General features: G+C 42.7%; 1 protein-coding gene across 1 annotated transcript; it reads left to right on the forward strand.

Annotated features, from left to right (window-relative positions):
• Positions 1 to 2: 2 nt before the first annotated feature.
• rsf1a (remodeling and spacing factor 1a) lies at positions 3 to 18,219 on the forward strand (the record flags this gene model as incomplete). Its single annotated transcript, XM_035679643.1, has 18 exons — positions 3 to 42; positions 2,463 to 2,554; positions 3,040 to 3,132; positions 3,254 to 3,459; positions 4,160 to 4,284; positions 4,621 to 4,728; positions 5,319 to 6,717; positions 6,844 to 7,057; positions 7,150 to 7,359; positions 8,278 to 8,382; positions 8,791 to 8,870; positions 8,951 to 8,999; positions 9,369 to 9,475; positions 10,210 to 10,274; positions 10,832 to 11,012; positions 11,111 to 11,340; positions 11,588 to 11,785; positions 12,682 to 18,219. Coding segments are annotated over 18 exons (4,308 nt in total), but the record flags the coding sequence as incomplete, so codon positions are not given.

Genomic DNA, 18,219 nt, shown 5'->3' on the forward strand with positions numbered 1-18,219 from the left:
CCTTCCCCCAGCTGGAGCGATATCTGCGGGACACGACGACAGGTAGGAGCCGCCGGTCGGTCGGAGTCGGTGGGGGCGAAGAAGTGGTCGAAAGCTGCGACACTTGAAACCGAAGGAGAAGGGGGTCCACCAACCACCATCACCATCCTCCTCATCGTCTTCATCGTGAGGAAGAGGAGGAGGGTGAACAATGTGGTGTGCCGCCCCCGGGAGAGCAGCGTTAGTTGCTGTTTTATCTCCAGTTTTTTTTAAAGTTTTTATTTAAGGAAACGTTGTTACGGAGAGAACCGCGCTAACAGAGAGCTAACAGGCAGGCAAAGTTAGGGGAGACAGGCACTCACTGGGGGGGGGGCAGGGGTGTTTTTAGTGAGGCACCCCGGAGGCTTTTAGCTCGAGTCAAGTGACAGGTCGTCGATAATGTTGTCAATGATGATATCGATCCGTAAACTTGGTGTAGGGGAGCCATGATGCAGCACCGCGGAGGGACCGAGCACAGGTGTAATTTCTCCCCGGCCTTGCCTCACAGGCAGCCGGGCTGGACTCACACCGACGTCCCCCTGTGTTTACGTATCCACCGGGAGCTCCCGGGGGCCACAGCAACCCCCTTTCTGCGTGTGCTGCGTGCGGCCGGTGTCCGCTACAAACAGTGGATGTTATTATTGTTGTTATTATTATTATTTTTGTCTGCCATTGGGAGAGTGGCTGTCAGTTCTGCGCATGCGCTGTGCGGATTCTCGCTGCTGGCTAACTAGTTAGCTTCAGTGATTCCCGTCAACTTTTAGTCAAAGTGCAACACGGAGCGTTACGAGCTGATTGTTGTTGGTTATTGTTTATTAAAAAGAGAGGTTTGGGAGTTTAAGTCGTCGCGTTTGTTGGTTTGTAAGCTGTTTCAGTTGGTGGGTTTTTAAATGACCGTTAGTTCTGTTGGTTAGCCTCTAACAGCAACGTTATATTGAATAAAGTTTAGAGACATAACCGGTAATATTTATACTCCAGGTAGCTATAATGTTGCTGTAACGTTTCAGAGTCAGGCGTGGTTTCATGTGTTTTCAGTGGTTCGTGGATTCCGGGTCTGCTGAGGATGTTAAAATGTAGAAAGTGTAAGTTAATAGTTTATAGCGGAGAAACAGAGAAAACTGGAATTTCCTGTAAATGAACGGGGTTCCTGAAAGTCTCACGCCAGTCTCACACTGACTGATCCTTTTGTTTGTTTGTTTGTTTGTTTGTTTGTTTGTTAGACACACATAATAACAGTATCATGACCACAATAAGACGACAGATCAATCCTACATTTAACAATAAACAATCTGGTTCAGTAAAATGTCATTTATAGCTTCAATGCGTCAGGAACTGTTAGAGATAAACTCATAGGAGGGTTTTTCTTAAAGCATCTCATCTTATAACTATAAACTATAAATAACTATACAAGAGAGATGTAAGGATTTACAGTGAGCTTTATTTTAGACATTCTTAAGAGTAGTTCATTAAGTTTCCGTCCAGTAAAGCACGACACAAAGACACATTCGTTATCGATAACTGGCAACAAATCGTTTAATTAATCACCAAATCTATCTATTGGCATCGATCTGATCAGCTGCAGCCGGGATTACACGACCTAATGGAAAAGCTGCAGAATAATCAATAACACAAGTCTGGTTTTGGATCTGTTGAGCTAAAATAAATTCTTGAAGATGACCACGTGATCTTATTACCTTCTTAAGACCTTTTACCGTCAGTCACAAATGTATCTTTGATAGATTATCTTATCGTAAGTTTCAGCTTTAAAGTGCAAAGATCCGTTGCTCGGTATGACTGTGTTTACGTTCTCACAACTATCTACCCAGGAAGTCGCTGGCAACTAATTTTGAGAACCGCTAACATAGTCAACATCCTCCTTTCCTTTTATTCATTCAGGAGTAGTTTGGTTGTTTTCCAACAGCTGCTGGAAGAAGTGTCATATAAAAATACAAACAAGGGCCGAGCCAGAGCTTAGACTGAAAGGCATTGCTGTCGAGTTGTTCATCAGTTGTCAGAAAGCTGTTTTTCATGAATCAACACTTCTGTTTTTGTTTCTAAAGTCAGTGTTATGATGAATCTTGAAACCAGTTAAAGATATAATCGCACTGTTGAGTTCATCTCTGTTGACACAAAGTTGTTTTCATTAGAAATCCCCTGAAAGAAAACTCAATCGAACATTATGACACACTTTATAATTAACATGTTGACCAAACACAAACGCAAATCCTGTTCCTGTGTTTTGTGATTTGATTGAGCTTCAAACGAGAAATGATCTTCCCCCTGTAGCCTCCTAACAGGGAGGAAAGACATCAGAGTCAGCTATAGGAAGAGCAGCCGGGCAGCTGGCTTAAGGGCACTTCAGCAGGATGAATGTTTATTGACACTGGATTTATAAAAAGCTAAGATGAACAGTCACGTTTTTAATCATCCTGTGTGTTTTCCAGTTCCTAAACCCCTTGTGGAGCTCCACGTGAAGCTGCTCAGAAAACTGGGGAGGTCTGTGTCTACTGACCGCTGGGAGAAATACCTGGCTAAGGTGAGTGCTCTGTGCACGTCTGTGTGTTTGGCTTCAGGTTCCACTCGCTTGATGAGTTAACAGGACTCACTGAATAGGTTCAGCCATCGGTACGTTCAGCTTTCTCTGGAAGGAGAGCTCATTTGCTGCTTCTCCTCAACTTTGTGCTCAAGTTTCTCACCTGTCACCACACCCCACAGCTTAAAGTAATTGTACAGGAATGGCAAAGTGTTAGTTAATGGGACCGGGATGCAGTTACAGCCCCTGTATGTTATTTACTGTTGGTGTGTTTGTACAGAAGACTCTGAGCTTGTGGAGCTTTAAGTGGAGTGACGTCTGAGAACTTCCCACTTACTGTAGAGCCTTTTCATCTGTTGTGGTCAACAGATGGAGAAAAGAGGACGAGACAAACCAGAGAACATTAAACCAGACACATCAGTGATTGGGATGGATGAGTTGTGCAAATGTGCTTGTACGCAGTGAAATCTAATCGTTTATTCCTGTAGGTTTGCCAGGAGTTGAACAATACCTGGGCATGGGAACTGGAACAGAAGGGCTACCAGGAAATGTCCATGGAGTGCAAGTCAAGCATCCTTAAAGTAAGACATGCTCTGTTTTTGCTTCATGTAATTAGTGCATCCACAATGCAACAATCACATTAACCTTTCGCCTTCATCTCCCTCCTCTTCCCTTCACTCACTTATCTTGTTTACCCTCCAGTATCTCTGCGAGTGTCAGTTCGATGACAACCTAAAGTTCAAGATGGCGATTAACGAGGAGGACCCGGAGAAGATGCGTCTGCAGCCGATAGGTCGGGACCAGCAGGGCCTGATGTACTGGCTTCAGCTGGACCACGAGCAGAACATCCGGCTGTACACGGAGGAGCAGGACGATCTGGACGGATCCACCTGGAAGTGTATTGTCAGGTAGTACTGTTGTCTTAGCCTGGTCTGTCTCAGGTTCAGAGTTATTATAGTTTTGTATTATTATTATTATTTTATGACAGTTTTGTTTTCAATTCAGTTAGTTTCCAGAGTGGGTTTGCTCGTTTCAGTTAAAAATGTTTAGTTTGAGTTTAGTTTTTATTAGTTTTAGTGTTATTTTTAGTTTTTAAATTGTAATATGGAGGGTGTTTGTCAGGGGAAAGATTTAAGAAGTTCAGAATAGGTATTACAATACAAACACATTGACTCACAGTCTCAATAAACGTGCACCAACGCCTCCTCATGCTTGTTGTGTTGACACATTTGACAAAAACTAAAGACTATGTATATTTTTATTTTATTTTATTTTGTAAGTACACAATATTGTTTTAGTTTTCAGTCTACTAAATTGTTTTTTCACAACTAGTTTTAGTTTTTAGTTTAGTTTTAGTTAACTATAATAACTTTGCTCAGGCTATCGTCACATCGTCATCTGATGGCTCATTCTAAGGTAACAACAACACTTGAACACATTAAAATATATAAATACCTATAAATATTCCTCCTTACACACTCGTATTGTCTCATTACTTATTTTTGTTTGCCTCTGTAGGATAAAAGCCTCCAGTGCCACATCAGTTAACCACTTTCTGCTCAAAGTTTACACAAATTCTTCTCTACTGTTACATCTTTTTCTTCTCAGGACACGTAATGACCTGGCTGAAGCTCTGGAGCTGCTGAAGTCACAAGTTGAACCGAACCCAAATCAAGACCAGGACCCGAACCAAGCTGGCCCCGGGAGCCCCAGCCCCACAGGGCAAGATGCAGGTGTGTTTGGGCGTATGAGTAGATTTTGCTTTGGATCGTAGGGTTTATATCATGGAGGGAAAAATCTGCTGAGCTTATAAATACATGGTAGTATCAATATCACATTTTTAACACAGAAAATATTCAAAGTAGCTGTTCAGCAAAAAAAACCTCCAGTCTTTGAAGGCCAAAGAGAAAGATTTGTCAACACATAATGTTCTTGCTTGGTCTATATTGTGGCAATAGTCACTCTACAGTTGTAGTAGTAATGATTAAAAACGTAAAATACCCAGTAGGCCAAGATTGGTTTGTGCAGGACTGAGTGTGTGTGTGTGTCTGTGTGTTATGACAATTTAGGGGATGAAGCCATTGGAAGCACCAACCCCGAACCCTCCAAGACCACAGAGGAACACACTGACAGTAAAGCAGTTGATGCTGTAAACAAAGAGAAACCCCTAAGACCAGGTACTTAGATCAGATAAACTTCTAGTTGAACCATTTTTGAGAAAAAGCACCCTTGAATTGAGAATAACTAGGCAATAAAAATGTCTGATTAGGGCTGTGCAATATGACGATAGAAAAATCATTTCATATCATGCGCTATTGTTTATTTTGTTTTGGGAAATCACATTCTTTACGGCAATATTTTTCTTCATTTGGACATAACTTGAGAGGAGCTACTTCTGTTGCAGACTCAAACACCACTAACTTCTTTTACCTCCTACGCAAGAATCTGTACAGAGAAAATTGATGGATGAGAGACTCAAAAGTACAGTCGAGTGCTCAAAACATCGGGGTATTTTTTGGCTTTATTGGTGTAGAGCTACAGATGTTGTGCTTACATGGTTAGCGTCTTAAACCCCTCGAGCATCAGGACACAATTTTGTTTTTATCACTGAAAAAGGGGGAAACTGGCCAAAGTATCCAAAAGCTTTCACTCTTTTACTTGACTCATACAGGAAGATACATGTGACTGGTAGACACACCCTGATCCGCTCCTAGCACTCCTCTCTTGTTTGCAAGAGTATAATTGTTTTGTCTTTTTTGTCTCACAGTGGTGAAGCAGGAGCAGACACAGCCTGTTAAACAGGAAAACACTGAGGCTGAGCTGAAAGAGGAGAAGACTGACCACAGACCGCCTGCCTTTGATAACCGCGTGAGCACGATCACCACCATCATCAAATCGGAATCCAGAGATGCTGAGGCCCCCAAGAACGCTGTGTCGGTCGTCATGGCACCAGGTGCGACTGTGACAAAACAGGAAATGAAGAAGGAAGAAGAAGCAGAGCGGGCAGTTGTCAGGAGCAGCCAGCAGGCCAAGATACCACTGAAGAAGAGGGAGCTAAAGCTGGCAGAGAGCTACCACACCAACCACCTTAACAACAGCAGTAGTATTATTGTTTGCAACCCCTCAGTGATCCAGACCAAGGACAGTCATGGACGAGAGGGGAAGTTACCTGACTCCTTAGCGCCCCCTGGTGGTCAACCTGCCTCACAACAACAGCAGCAGCAGCAGCAGCAGCTAGTGGTCACTGCATCCAGGCAAGAGCTGACCAACGGGAGAGCATCTCTCCTCCTGCCGCACAAAGAGGGACAAAATGGAGTCATAGGTGTCATAGGTCAAGTTGGTGTTGTAGGTCATGTAGGGGTCATCCGCAGCCCATCTGAGCGTCACAGAGCTCCCGGTGCAGAGCAACAGGAACAAAATGGGCCGAGTTTAGACCACCAGGGCTCCAGAGCTGTGGAGGAAGAGAGGGAAGTGAGCCGGCAGTCAGTGCTGGTAAGGAAGGGACCTGCTGAAGGGGACGCGGCAGCAGCAGCCGCCGCTGCCGCTCTTCTTCCTCATGCAGCAATGGAAGCTCAAACAGCCAGAAAATTACTGTTATCAGAGAGAAAAGTGGATTCTGTTTGTGTTTCCTTGCTGTCTCATTCCACAGAGGAACCCAAAAGACAGACGACAGAAGTCCAGGGTAAAAAAATGACAGAGGAGCAGGTAGACAGGGGGACAAAAACACATCAACAGAAATGTGACAACGTGGAGGAGAGGGAGGAGAAGATAAGAGAGGTGTCTGGGCACCCTGCAGCTGAGGAAGGAAGTAAAGATGACCATGAAAAGAGTAAAAGCACTTTAGGAAAGTTGGATGCCGAGTCAGAGAGCACCAGTCCACCTCTGAACCAGAAGGATAAAAAAGACCACCAGGGAGACGGAGTCAACGGTGGGTTGGCAGCCCCGATTAGGGTGACGGGCACTGGGATTGGATCAGAGGAGAGGCAGGGTCCCCTAGAGGAGGCCTCCTCTGAGCTCCAGAAAGAAGGAATCCGGTTAAAGATCAAGATTCCTCCCCACCGGAGAAACAAGTTAAGGGGGAAAGGAGTAAAGGAGGAGGACAAAGAGAGGGAGCAGGAGGTGCAGGAGGAAGGGAAGCCACTGAGGAGATCTGCGAGGATTTGCAGGTATGTGTGTAATAAAATTTATGAAACTGGTGAATCAGAGAATAAACTTTGTCCATTGGAATCTGAGGTCCAGCTGGTTTGATTTTGACAATAAATTCAGTCCCATCTGCACCTCTTTTCTTGAAGATCATCTGCTTTGCCAACCTGCAGGCCGAGCTCAAAGGCGGCTGAGAGCCAGAGAAAGAAACCGCAAAAGAAACAGGGTCTGTCTTCCAGAACGAGGGAGGAAGAGGAGGAGGACGACGAGGAGGAAGAAGAGGAAGAAGATGAAGAGGAGCAGGACTCTCCTACAAAGAAAGACAGAAAAACAGAACCTGTTGGTCAAATTAGAAAACAAAGGGTAATAAGTGTGCGTGAGAATGAACACAACATTATTTTTCCGCCCTATTTTTTGTCTGTTTGACTGTTTCTCTTCTTCTGTTGCGTTTTAAGGGCAAACGGAGGCATCGACGCGCCCGATGGTCCAACATTCGTTCGAAGAGACGCAAACTGAATGAGGGAGGGGAGGTGGAGGACGGCGGGAGGAAGCGAGGAGAGGAGGAGAGCGAAGGAGGGAGCGACTCAGAAGAAACATGTAAATCAGAGGAACTTCCCAGTGAGGACGCCTGCAGTCACTGTGGCCTGCCCAACCACCCTGAACTGGTGAGAGACTGTTTTACGCTTTATTTACCAGTATGTACCTTTTATTTTATGTTCCACAAGTGTGCAGGTATACATCAACAAGTAACTGTCAATAACATAAAATAAAGGCATACCAGGGCATTAATATACAGGTAAATTAATAATGAGAGTATAGAGTAAATACAGTCCAGTACATTATGACTCAGACAGTAAAGGATACAGCGATGCAACAGACGGTGTACACCTGCAACTTTGATCTCTTATTATCCCTGACCTGACCACTTCCCTGTGGGTCTTTCTCCAAATCTCACGTTACATGCAGAAACAGCATGTTGCAAGGTAAAAAAGGAAGTACAAATAAGCATTTCTATCATGGTTCTAGCTACATATTTATCTAGCTAGTATTTATCTATTTATCCATTTTATTATATATATATAGACACAAAGTGATTTGCACTGGTCCAAGTTTTGGTGCACTGTGGTTTAAATTATTAGAAACTTTAGTGCTATAGCATACAGTGATATTTAATACTATAGTGTATTTCCAGAGTGCACAAAGCCAGCTCCATAAAGAAATGACTGAGATGAGCTCGATGTGAGAAAGAAACGCAGCGATGCACATTTAAAAAGCTGTAACCAGCAAATATCTGTTATCTTGTCCTTGATAAATGACTTGAACCATAATTCAGTTATAAAAACTGTCACCTCTATCTATTGATGAATCGTTTAATCTAGTAATAATTGCACTATATATTTATAACGAAGACGCAAGTAAATTCAAAATATTGAAGCCATCTAAAAGCTTTGTTGTCAGTATGTAGTTTTACACAGTGAAAGTGTGGTTAATGTCACAGCTGGAGTTATCACTAAGAGTACTTAGAACTGAGTTATTTCGCTGTATATTTATGTGTGTGTGTGTGTGTGTGTGTGTGTCCTCAGATCCTGCTGTGTGACTCTTGTGATAGTGGATACCACACTGCCTGTCTGCGGCCGCCGCTCATGTTGATTCCAGATGGAGAGTGGTTCTGTCCCCCCTGCCAACATGTAAGCTGTATGTGTGTGACAGAGAGCAGGACTGACACATACTGTAAAGCACATTTTTCTCCCATTATATCAAACTATAAACCTGTTCATGTGTTAGTGGTAAAACTATTGAAAACATTAATTAGCATTCTATCTAAAGTCTTACTGTTTGGTCACTAATGTCTTAAAGTAATCGAGTAATTGAGAAATGTATATTTAACAAGAGATACTGAAATGTTTCTTTTCTAAATAACAATCAGGAAGTATTTGACCAAAGAATAAGCATAAATCTGACCAGACAGATTCAGTTATTGAACGTTTTCACCACTCTCTGCATTGGACACATTTGAGTGATCCTAATATAGTGTTGAGATTAAATTCATTCAAGAGTGACAGATTTTTTCTGGTGTTTGGTTTTCCTCCCTTCAGAAGCTGCTGTGTGAGAAACTGGAGGAGCAGCTGCAGAATCTGGACAGTGCTCTGAAGAAAAGAGAGCGAGCAGAGAGGAGGTACACACACACACACACACACTGTGATTGACTTCCTGAAAAATGTGTGTTTTGACCCTCCTCTCTCCCTGTCTCTGCAGGAGGGAGCGGCTGGTGTACGTTGGGATCAGTGTGGAGAACATCATCCCTGTGAGTTTTTTCGTTGTACCACACCAGCGATTAGTTTTAACACAGAGCTTCATATAATCCCCGTCAGATTCTGCACTCAATTCAGCCTGAACGTGGGGAATAATGTGATTACTGAGTTTTATTTTTCTGTAAGTTTCAACATGTTTTTAATGGCAGAAATCACAAGCAGCATTCATTATCATCCATTCAGTAAATCAAATCTCAGGTGTTCATGTTTCTTACGAGTTGGAGCAAAGAAAATTACAGACGTTGACACTGAATCAATACGCTGGGAATATTCAGCTTTGGACTTCAGATGGACTGCAGCCACAGTTCAGACAGTCTGACCATCTGTTTATATTTCAACACAAATTGTTTTGACCGTCTTAGGAAGGAGACGAGGAAGAAGAGGAGAAGTCTGCAAAGAAGAAAGATTCCAAAAAGAGCAAAAATCTGGGAAGGAGATCGACCAGAACCAGGAAGCACATCAGCTACAGGTGGGTGTGGCCTGGCGAGGGTTAAAGGTTAAAGGGGTTTTCTTGAAAACAAAGTTACGTTTAGTGTTTCTCACCAGAAACACACGTATTCAATGTATAGTGTTTTTTCTCCCAATTTTTAAAAATTATTTGGAACCTCCATTGTTTACATTCATATTTACTAAGGCTGCAACTAACGATTATTTTCATTATCGAGTAATCCGTTGAGTTTCTGATGAAATGATGAAAAATGTTGATCACTGTTTCCCAAAGCCTAAGATTCTGTCCTGAAATGTGTTTGACCACAACTCAAAGATATTCAATTTACTTTCAATGAGGATTAAAGAAACCAGAACATATTCACATTTGAGAAATCAGAGAATTAGGAATTTGTATTTCTTAAAAAATGACTCAAAACAATTATTCAATTATCAAAGTAGTTGGCGATTAATATAATAGACAACTAATTGATTAATCGACTTATGAAGTAGCAGACTTCTTCTTTGTTGATGCGTTGATGCAACCAACTGTGTAAAAAGTGAATGGGTCTATATTTCAGTCCCATTATTGCCTATTTGACCTGTTAAGAGCCAAAATGGCTCTTGAAACACTTCAGTACATCAGCACTGCAACTATAATTTTATAGTGTGATGACTTGTGGTGGTGCAGTGATTGTGAGCAAATTTTAATGTTTCCAAAGCAATAAAAATCCCGGACAGGCAAATCAACATCTGATTTGTTTGTTTGTGTCGCAGGTTTGATGACTTTGACGATGCCATCGATGAGGCCATAGAGGAGGACATCGGGGACATCTGTGGTGGTGAGTGGACGATGTGATGGTTAAAAAAACACATTTATTTGATGTATTTCTTCCTTTAGGCAGCAGGTACTCAGAGCGGTTTTGCAGTTCAGTATCAGTGAATACATCAGTATTTGTAAGAGCTGAACGTGTGAACTTCAGTTTATAGTGTGTTTATCTGAACTTCAGCAAAAATAATAAGGGATTCAGGAGATCCCCGACTTGTAAGATCTGGTCCCAGGACATCTGGCAGAATAACATTAATGATGGCTTAATTAGTTATTCCAGAGAGCTCCAGGAGACTTGAAGCTACCAGTGAACATACACTGAGTATATTACAGTGAAGAATGGGACATCTTCTCAAAATTAGCATATTCATAGATTGTGGAATTTTTATTACATTATTTTACAGTTTTTATTGCGGGGTAGAATAGATGACTTTTTAAGGATTTTAATGTGGGAAAAATCTGACTCACATTATGGTCCCAAGCCTATTATTTGTATATATGTCTTTATCATAAAGTTCAACCCCAGGAGAAAAAGAGTAGACCTTTATAACTTGGACTGTTCTGACGTAGGCGCAGGCGCAGGCCAAGGCAAAGAAATCACAGCCATCCTGTCAGAGGACGGGAAGGAGAGCCAGCGGCCAATCAGAAGCCAGCCCCGTTCTGCCAGAAACAGGAAGAAGCGGAGACTGAACGACCTGGAGAGTGACAGCACGGCAGCAGAGAGCGAAGACGAGTTCATGCTCAGCAACAGGTAACACACGCTCTTCTCTCTCCGTGTCCTCAGTCTCTCTTTTAAAAAAGTATTTTCTTCCGTTTGGCTAATTTTCTTCATCCTCTCCCCCCTCAAAGCTCGGAGGATGAGGATTTCGCTGCATCAGGGGCAGAGGATGAGGAGGAGGAAGATGAAGATGCGGGCAGCGACGTGGGCAGCTTGGACAGTGGGACCCGCCCCAGACGGGCACCGAAAGGGGTACCTAAACACCGCCCAAGCAGGACCCAACGCAGGGGTAGAAAGCGGCTGAGACGGCGGCGGAGACGCTCCTCCGAGGAAGAGGAGGAAGACAGTGAAGAGGAAATGGGTGAGCTTCAATGTTAGACCTACACTATAAAAACCTGACAGAAGTTCAGAGTGACGTCTTCAGATGTCAAGTTTGGTCCGACCGACAGCCCAGAACCCAAACATTTTACAGAAAAGAGCCAAACATCACATTTCAGAACCTGGAACCAGAGAATATTTTGCATCGTTGCTTAATAAATAAAGAGTTAATCGATAATGAACATTGTTTTCTGTACATTTTCCCCACCTATCTCCATTTCCTTCTCCAGACTCGGATCAGTTCAGTGACATGACTGACAGCGACGCTGACAAAAAAAGGCGGGGCCTGAGGCGGGGCCAGCGCCAGCAGGTCAACTACCGCGAGACGTCTGAGTCATCGGACAACTCCCGGACCTCCACCAACAGGAACAAGGTTAAAGCCCGCGGCAGACCACGCAAGGAGCGCTTCTCGAGTGACTACAGCGATGGTCAGTGACCGCTGGCACCTGCAGCATCATTTCAAAGGGCTTCACAACCTGAACACATTCAGCAACATCTATGTTAAATTGGTGCTTCACCTTTAGTTATTTTCATATACAGGGTTGAACTCATTTGGGTGTGGAAGTTATCTTTTCTCTTGTTGTGGTTTTAACACAGAAGGATCTTATGAGAAATCTACTGATGTGAACTATCTGAACTTTACTCAGCTTGCTTAATCAAAGTAAACCAACTAGTTGGTAGATCATGATTTAAGTGAGTGACTGCAACTCAGAGAAGTTTAGGGGTTTAGGCCACCAGAATGAACGACAAATACAGAAGATCTTATAAATGCTGGTCTCCATATACTAATTAATAAAAACATATCAGTAATGTATTTAAATGTTTTGACACAATAGAAGTGCTCAATACCTCAAAGGCTACTCGCGGGCTACCAGGTGCCCTTGTTTAAGTTTAATTATGCAAACCGACAAAGTTTCTTAAAACCAGATTACGTTTCTAATGCAAAACATAACAAGATTAATTTTAGACCAAAAATAAGAGTCCTTTCCCAGAAACAAGGCTTTTTTACTTTCTTGAGATTCCTTTTTTGCAGTGTGAGCATATATACAGGTTATACTGTCCTCACACTGTTTAAGATAGAGACTGGGTTTCCAGTCAAGTGCAGTTTGTGTGATGGATGTATTAGATACAGTTTCCACAGTACTGCAAGAAAATAAATCTTACAGTTGACCAGACTAGGGGCTCTAGCAAAGAATACATTTGTAAATTCTGGAAATGGGATCTGTAATGTGGTTTATCAAACTGTTGTCAGGAGTTTATTAAGTGCACCTCAGCAAAGATTTATTCCACCCAACAAATCCTTTCCTTTTCTTTTCCCCTTTAGTGTCGCCCTCTTCCAGAGACTCGGATGAGGAAGATTATGAAGACGAAGAGGACGATGGGCAGAGGAGGAGAGTGAACAGGAGGAGAAGAGAGGAGGAAGACCTCCGGAGAAACAGGACGAGAGACAAGCGGAGAAGATACGAAGACAACGAAGAGGATGACAGAGAGAGAGGCCGGCGGCTGAAAAGGAAGCTGTTGGAGAAGGAGAAGGACAGAGACAAGCGGAGGAGATTGAGCAGGACAGACAGAGAAGAGGAGGAGGACCTGGAGAAGATGGGCAGGGGGAAGAGGAGAGAGATTCTGTTACAGCAGCGGCGCAAACGACTCGCCCAGATGCTGAAGAAACGGCGGCCTTCGACGGACGAGGAGGATGAAGATGAGTCGGATGAATCGGAGTCATCGTCAGAAGAGGATCGTCCGATCCGCAAAAGACTGAACCGCATCGACTCCGACGATGATGAGGAGGAAGACGAGGAGGAAGAGGAAGCAAGACAGAAGATGGCGACCAAAAAGTCTTCAGCGGGAGAGAGGCGGGCCGACAGCAAGAACGACAGCGACGCTCAGGAAAAGGGGAGGGGCCGTAGCCTGTCTCCGTCAAACGGACATCGGACCTCCAGAGGCCCGGCGAAGCCCGGGGCTGGAGGTCCCACTGTGCCCAGGGACAGTGCAGGATCAGGCAGACAGGGCAGGCACAATGGCCCCTTACATCCAGGGGAGGAGGAAGAGGAGGAGGAGGAGGAGGAGGAGGAAGAGGAGGAGGGCCAGACAGACTCTTTAAACTCTGTCCAGAACAGTCCGCAGTCATGATGGCTGTGTTTGTGTGAGTAACGCTCGCTTCTTCGTTTCAGTTTTTTTTGTTTAACTGTCAGGCCTTTTTACCCACAAACCACCACTGAAACTGGATATCTCTCTCCCTCCACCTCTTTCTCTCCCCCTTCTTACTCTCCTGTCTTGCTCTTCCTCCTCGCTGTTGTATTGTGGTAGAGTGCTATCCACCATCACGTGCTGTACGTCACAACACAAACTCACGAGTACTCATTCACACTCATCGTCACCCTCCGGCAGAGCGAGCCGGACCGAACGCGACCTCACAGCGGGACCGGCAGCACTCACACACAGCCGGAGGTTGTCGCGACCATTTCTCTGAACTCTTGAGTTACGGACGTTGAGATGATCGTACGTTCATCCCATTTTTGGACACAGGAATCTGTTTGTAGTGTACCTCATGCTAAAGCACATCGTCATTCTCATAGCACTTAATAACCCGCCACCAAGGCGAGTGTCAGTGTCAGACCGAACACTTTGGATCATGTGACCTGATGGTTAGACAGACCAGACCTGATCCCCAAAACAAAAACAGCAGTTTCTCACGTACCTGTAGTGGTATCGACCCATGCAGATAGTTTTGTCTCTGAGTTTTCTGAGCAGTTAACAAATACCAGAGTTTACACCAGTTGTGATGTACATTGTGAAAACTTTATTTGACTTCTGACTTTAATGCCCTGACCCTCTTCCGTAGTGACATCGTTTAGGTCCTTTTTCAATAAAGAACTGCAAATATTCTCTGGTTACAGCTTTTCAGTGGTGAGGATTTGCTGCTTTTCTTTGTCTAATGTGATAATAATCTGAATATTTTTAGGTTTTAAAGTGTTGGTCCGTCAAAAAACTAATTTGATGACACCATTTTGAGATTTAAGATATTTCTGACGGCGTTTTTAAACTATTTTCTGACATTTTATAGAACAGTTAATTCACTATTTAAGAATATAATCAGCAGATGAAAGAATAATGAGAATAATTAGCTGCATTCCTAGTTAATATATTCGTATAACTGCCAGCACTTTGTGATTGCTGCTAACAAGCAAAAATGGTGGAGTTTGTATCTGGCGTCCGTTATTAACTGACACACGAGGACCGCCTGAACAAATGTGGAAAACATTTAAAAACTGACCACCATGCAGTGTATTATGGGATATCAAAAAGGATTCACCCCTTGTGTCCTAAAATAGTCAATTTTAACATCTAAACACTGTTTTCCTGCACTGGGTTTCACCAGTTCTGTGTAAAGTTCTCTCCTAAAGTCGACACGAGAGGCTTGGTAACTAAATTGGTTCCTTTCTTCTCGTGTAATTATTACGTTTTTACCATCGACATATAAAAGATAGACGCCTCTACTTCCTTCCAATGTACGAGAATGAAGCTGAAATATCCGGATGCGGCCGCTGCCATCGTACACTGGTGACGTGAAACCAAACTTATCAGAAAAAGAAACACTCAGCGTGATAAGAACCATCTAAAATGACAGAATCTTTATTTGACGTGTACTTTGTACGTTTAGCGACCCATCTGCTAACATGGAGGGGGCGAGGATTATGACCTGTACTGCAACCAGCCACCAGGGGGCGATATAGATATTATGTCATGTGGTCCATTTTTATATGTTGATGCTTTTCTATTTTACTTTTTAGTTCTCTTTAACTTGTCTCTGTGGTGTAACTGCTTTTGTTTTAGTAATGCATAAATCACAACTATGGGATTTTACGTTATAACTGGGCGAAGTTTGAACTCACACACAGCTGGTGCAACAGTTCCCTGAACCGGTCGGATCTTGTAGTATCTTGATCTTAAACTGATCAGGAGGTCTCTGTGGACCATTTTGGATCCGGGTTACATTCGGGACTTTCTCTCCGACATCCAAAGTGTTCGGTTTCAGACTGCTCACTCATTTTGTTCCACGAAGCCTTGACTTGTTGGGACCTCGTTTGCTGTACATACTTTGCCTGTACGCTGTTCCTTGTAAGATAATAGATGTTCTGTTCTCTTAGTCCTCTTGTAAAATATAGTGTTATATTTTCTATATGAAGGAGAGGAGGAGAGATGCTGCTGTGAGCGATGTGTGGATCGATAAGGTTTCAACATCAACGGCGCGCTTGTTTTTGTTTGAGATTCTGTGTGAAACAAGACCAGCATGGAGCCCGTTCACCGGAGCTGGTTCAAGGCGCGCTCTCCGCCACCGAGTCGCACATCTTTAAAGGTTTTTAACATTTCGTATCCCTGAAGGAGACAACAGGAGTTTTTAAGAAGGAATAGATTTATTTTATTTTTTCGATTGAGGCTCAGGTGAAGAAAACTAACGCTGGTCACCAGTCAAACAAACTTTGTTTTTTTTTTTCTCTACCAACCATCACTGTAGGGGTTTACACTGGTCTAAAACGGTTTCATCTGGTGGAGAAGAAAAGTTTTTGTCGGACAGAAAGAAAGAATTCCTTTAACTTCATACAGTCAGATCACTGTTCAGGCTTTAAAAGAGTTTCGTCCTGCTGTTCACACGAACCGAGCTGTTAGTGGGAGGAGGTGTTACTCCCCGTGTCTTTGAATTCCTACTGATTCCCCCAAAAGTTAGACTCAAAAGTTACTTACAGATCTTTCTTTTTTTTATTTCTTCGTGTCAGTAACGAGCAGGATTTTGAGCTGATGTCCGAACTCTGAGCCTGTATTTGTCAAACTTCAGAGAATTACACGTTTTAGTAAAAAGATCTTCACTGATAGTGAGCAATGACACGGACTTATAATGCAGCTTAGTCGTACTTACAGCAGAGCGCAAGAATAAGGTCAGAGCAGCTGCTTAGAAACTGCCATACTGTCTTAAAACAATCCTCCACATTTTACTCACTGCTGTCTTTTTCTACAAATAATATAATCCTGAACATCTGCAATAGCAACTAACAACAATATACTATATTTTAGAATATATAAATACACACATAGGGAATAATTCATGGAAACAAAATCAATATGAGATTTATTCTTGTTGTTTGAACATTTGGTAAATATAAAAGAATAGAAAGTCGTGTAACAACCCGTCAAATGTTCAACGATCGACAGATTAATCGATAATGATGATGGTTAGTTGCAGCCCTGCTTAGAGGAAGTGCTCTCTCATCACGGAGGATCTGCTCTAAACCAAGTTTTAAAAAAAATCACGTTTAGTGGTTTGATAAATACGGGCCCGGATCAGTCTGCAGCTCTGGTTGTGATCTGATGAGTCTGACACGGCATGAGAGCATCTTTTAATGGTTCAAGAACAAAAAACTCATTTCCACTACGATTATATTTAAATTGGCCCTCATCCAAGTTACAAACACTTTACTCTTCAATGTGATCGACTCTGAAGCTTTTCAGGTGCAAGAAAGAAGTTTTGTTTTCAGAAAACAAAATGCAGTTTTCATTTCAGCAATGTTTTTATTTCCATCCACTTTTCCACAGTAACAAACCGGTCGAATTCCCTTTTTAAGAAGTGTTTTCTGTGCAGTGTTTTAGGGCCAAACTGCTCAATTAAAAGTGCATTTTCTTCACTTTTCATCTGTGGAAAATTGCCTGATAATATAAAATGATCCTTGAAGGTCGACATGTAACTGCGAACTGAAGATGCACGTAAAGAGAAACTCAGATAAGAAGGAGGTTTATTTTTTCTACTTTCATTCCATTTTAAAATTGAACTTTTTAGTGAGTCGGGCACTTTTACCGTTGCCTGTATGTGCCGATCTTATCATAATCTGTAGAAGGTCATAGAGACGTTTGTGTAGCCATGTTGTTCACCAGTGATCTTGTTTTTTTGTTTTTTTAGATCATGGTCTGAAACTTTGTTCATGACAAATGTTGTTCGACTGTATCCTTTATGGTCATTTTGAAGAACATACTTTAATGATTAAAAGACAAGAAAATCGAGTCTCTACCAGTCAAACCTCAGATTATATTCGTGGTTTAAAAATCAGAAAATGTTCAAAACCAGTTGATTTGTGCATAAAATGTCAGCCTTAGAAGAATCACTACTTTTGTTTGTTTGTTTGTGCAGAAGAACCTCTCAGTTTGCCAAAAGCATCAAATGAGATTTAATTGTTGTATTGATCGTTGGGATTACTGCTACGTACTGGCCCTGCTCTCTCTCTCTCTCTCGCAGATAAATGTGGGTTTGTGGCATTGACTATAAAAAAGTAAAAAAGGCTGGAGTTTAAATGTTCTTTCAGGTACTTTCCTGCCGTCGTTCAGGTGTTGTGGGACTCCATTGTGGATAAAAAAAACACCCGTTAGATAGGAATAAAATGCTCTATGGACAGGGTCTCGTTAGCTGGAAAATCCCCTTAATGGCAGCATGTTGATCATCACAGCATTGATTTTATATCATCTCAACTGGACTCTCAGAGGATTTTCACTTGAGTCAAATCCAATGTGTAGTTTTCTCTCATCAGGATGGTGCAGCCCTCTTTAAGGCGAGATGAACCACCCCGCCTGCAGTAAAAGGGAGATTAATGAGTCCAGAATCATTCCACTGAACCTGCTGATGTGCGCCTGTGTTCGCCTCTGCGGCTGAATCTGTTGGTTTTAAAATGTTCAGTCCAACAAATCTGGATTCAAACAGGCACCACTGGATGTGAGTGCAGCTCCTTCCATTTCTCTGTTGTACTGTTACTGTAGTATCGCTGTAACATAAATGTTTTCTAAGTTATTAAAACCAACATCCCAGGCATCTCCTCAAAAA

The sequence above is a fragment of the Morone saxatilis genome, unplaced genomic scaffold (genome assembly GCF_004916995.1).
Source record: "Morone saxatilis isolate NCDOM2014 unplaced genomic scaffold, NCSU_SB_2.0 Contig8, whole genome shotgun sequence".
Taxonomy (NCBI): Eukaryota; Metazoa; Chordata; class Actinopteri; family Moronidae; genus Morone; species Morone saxatilis.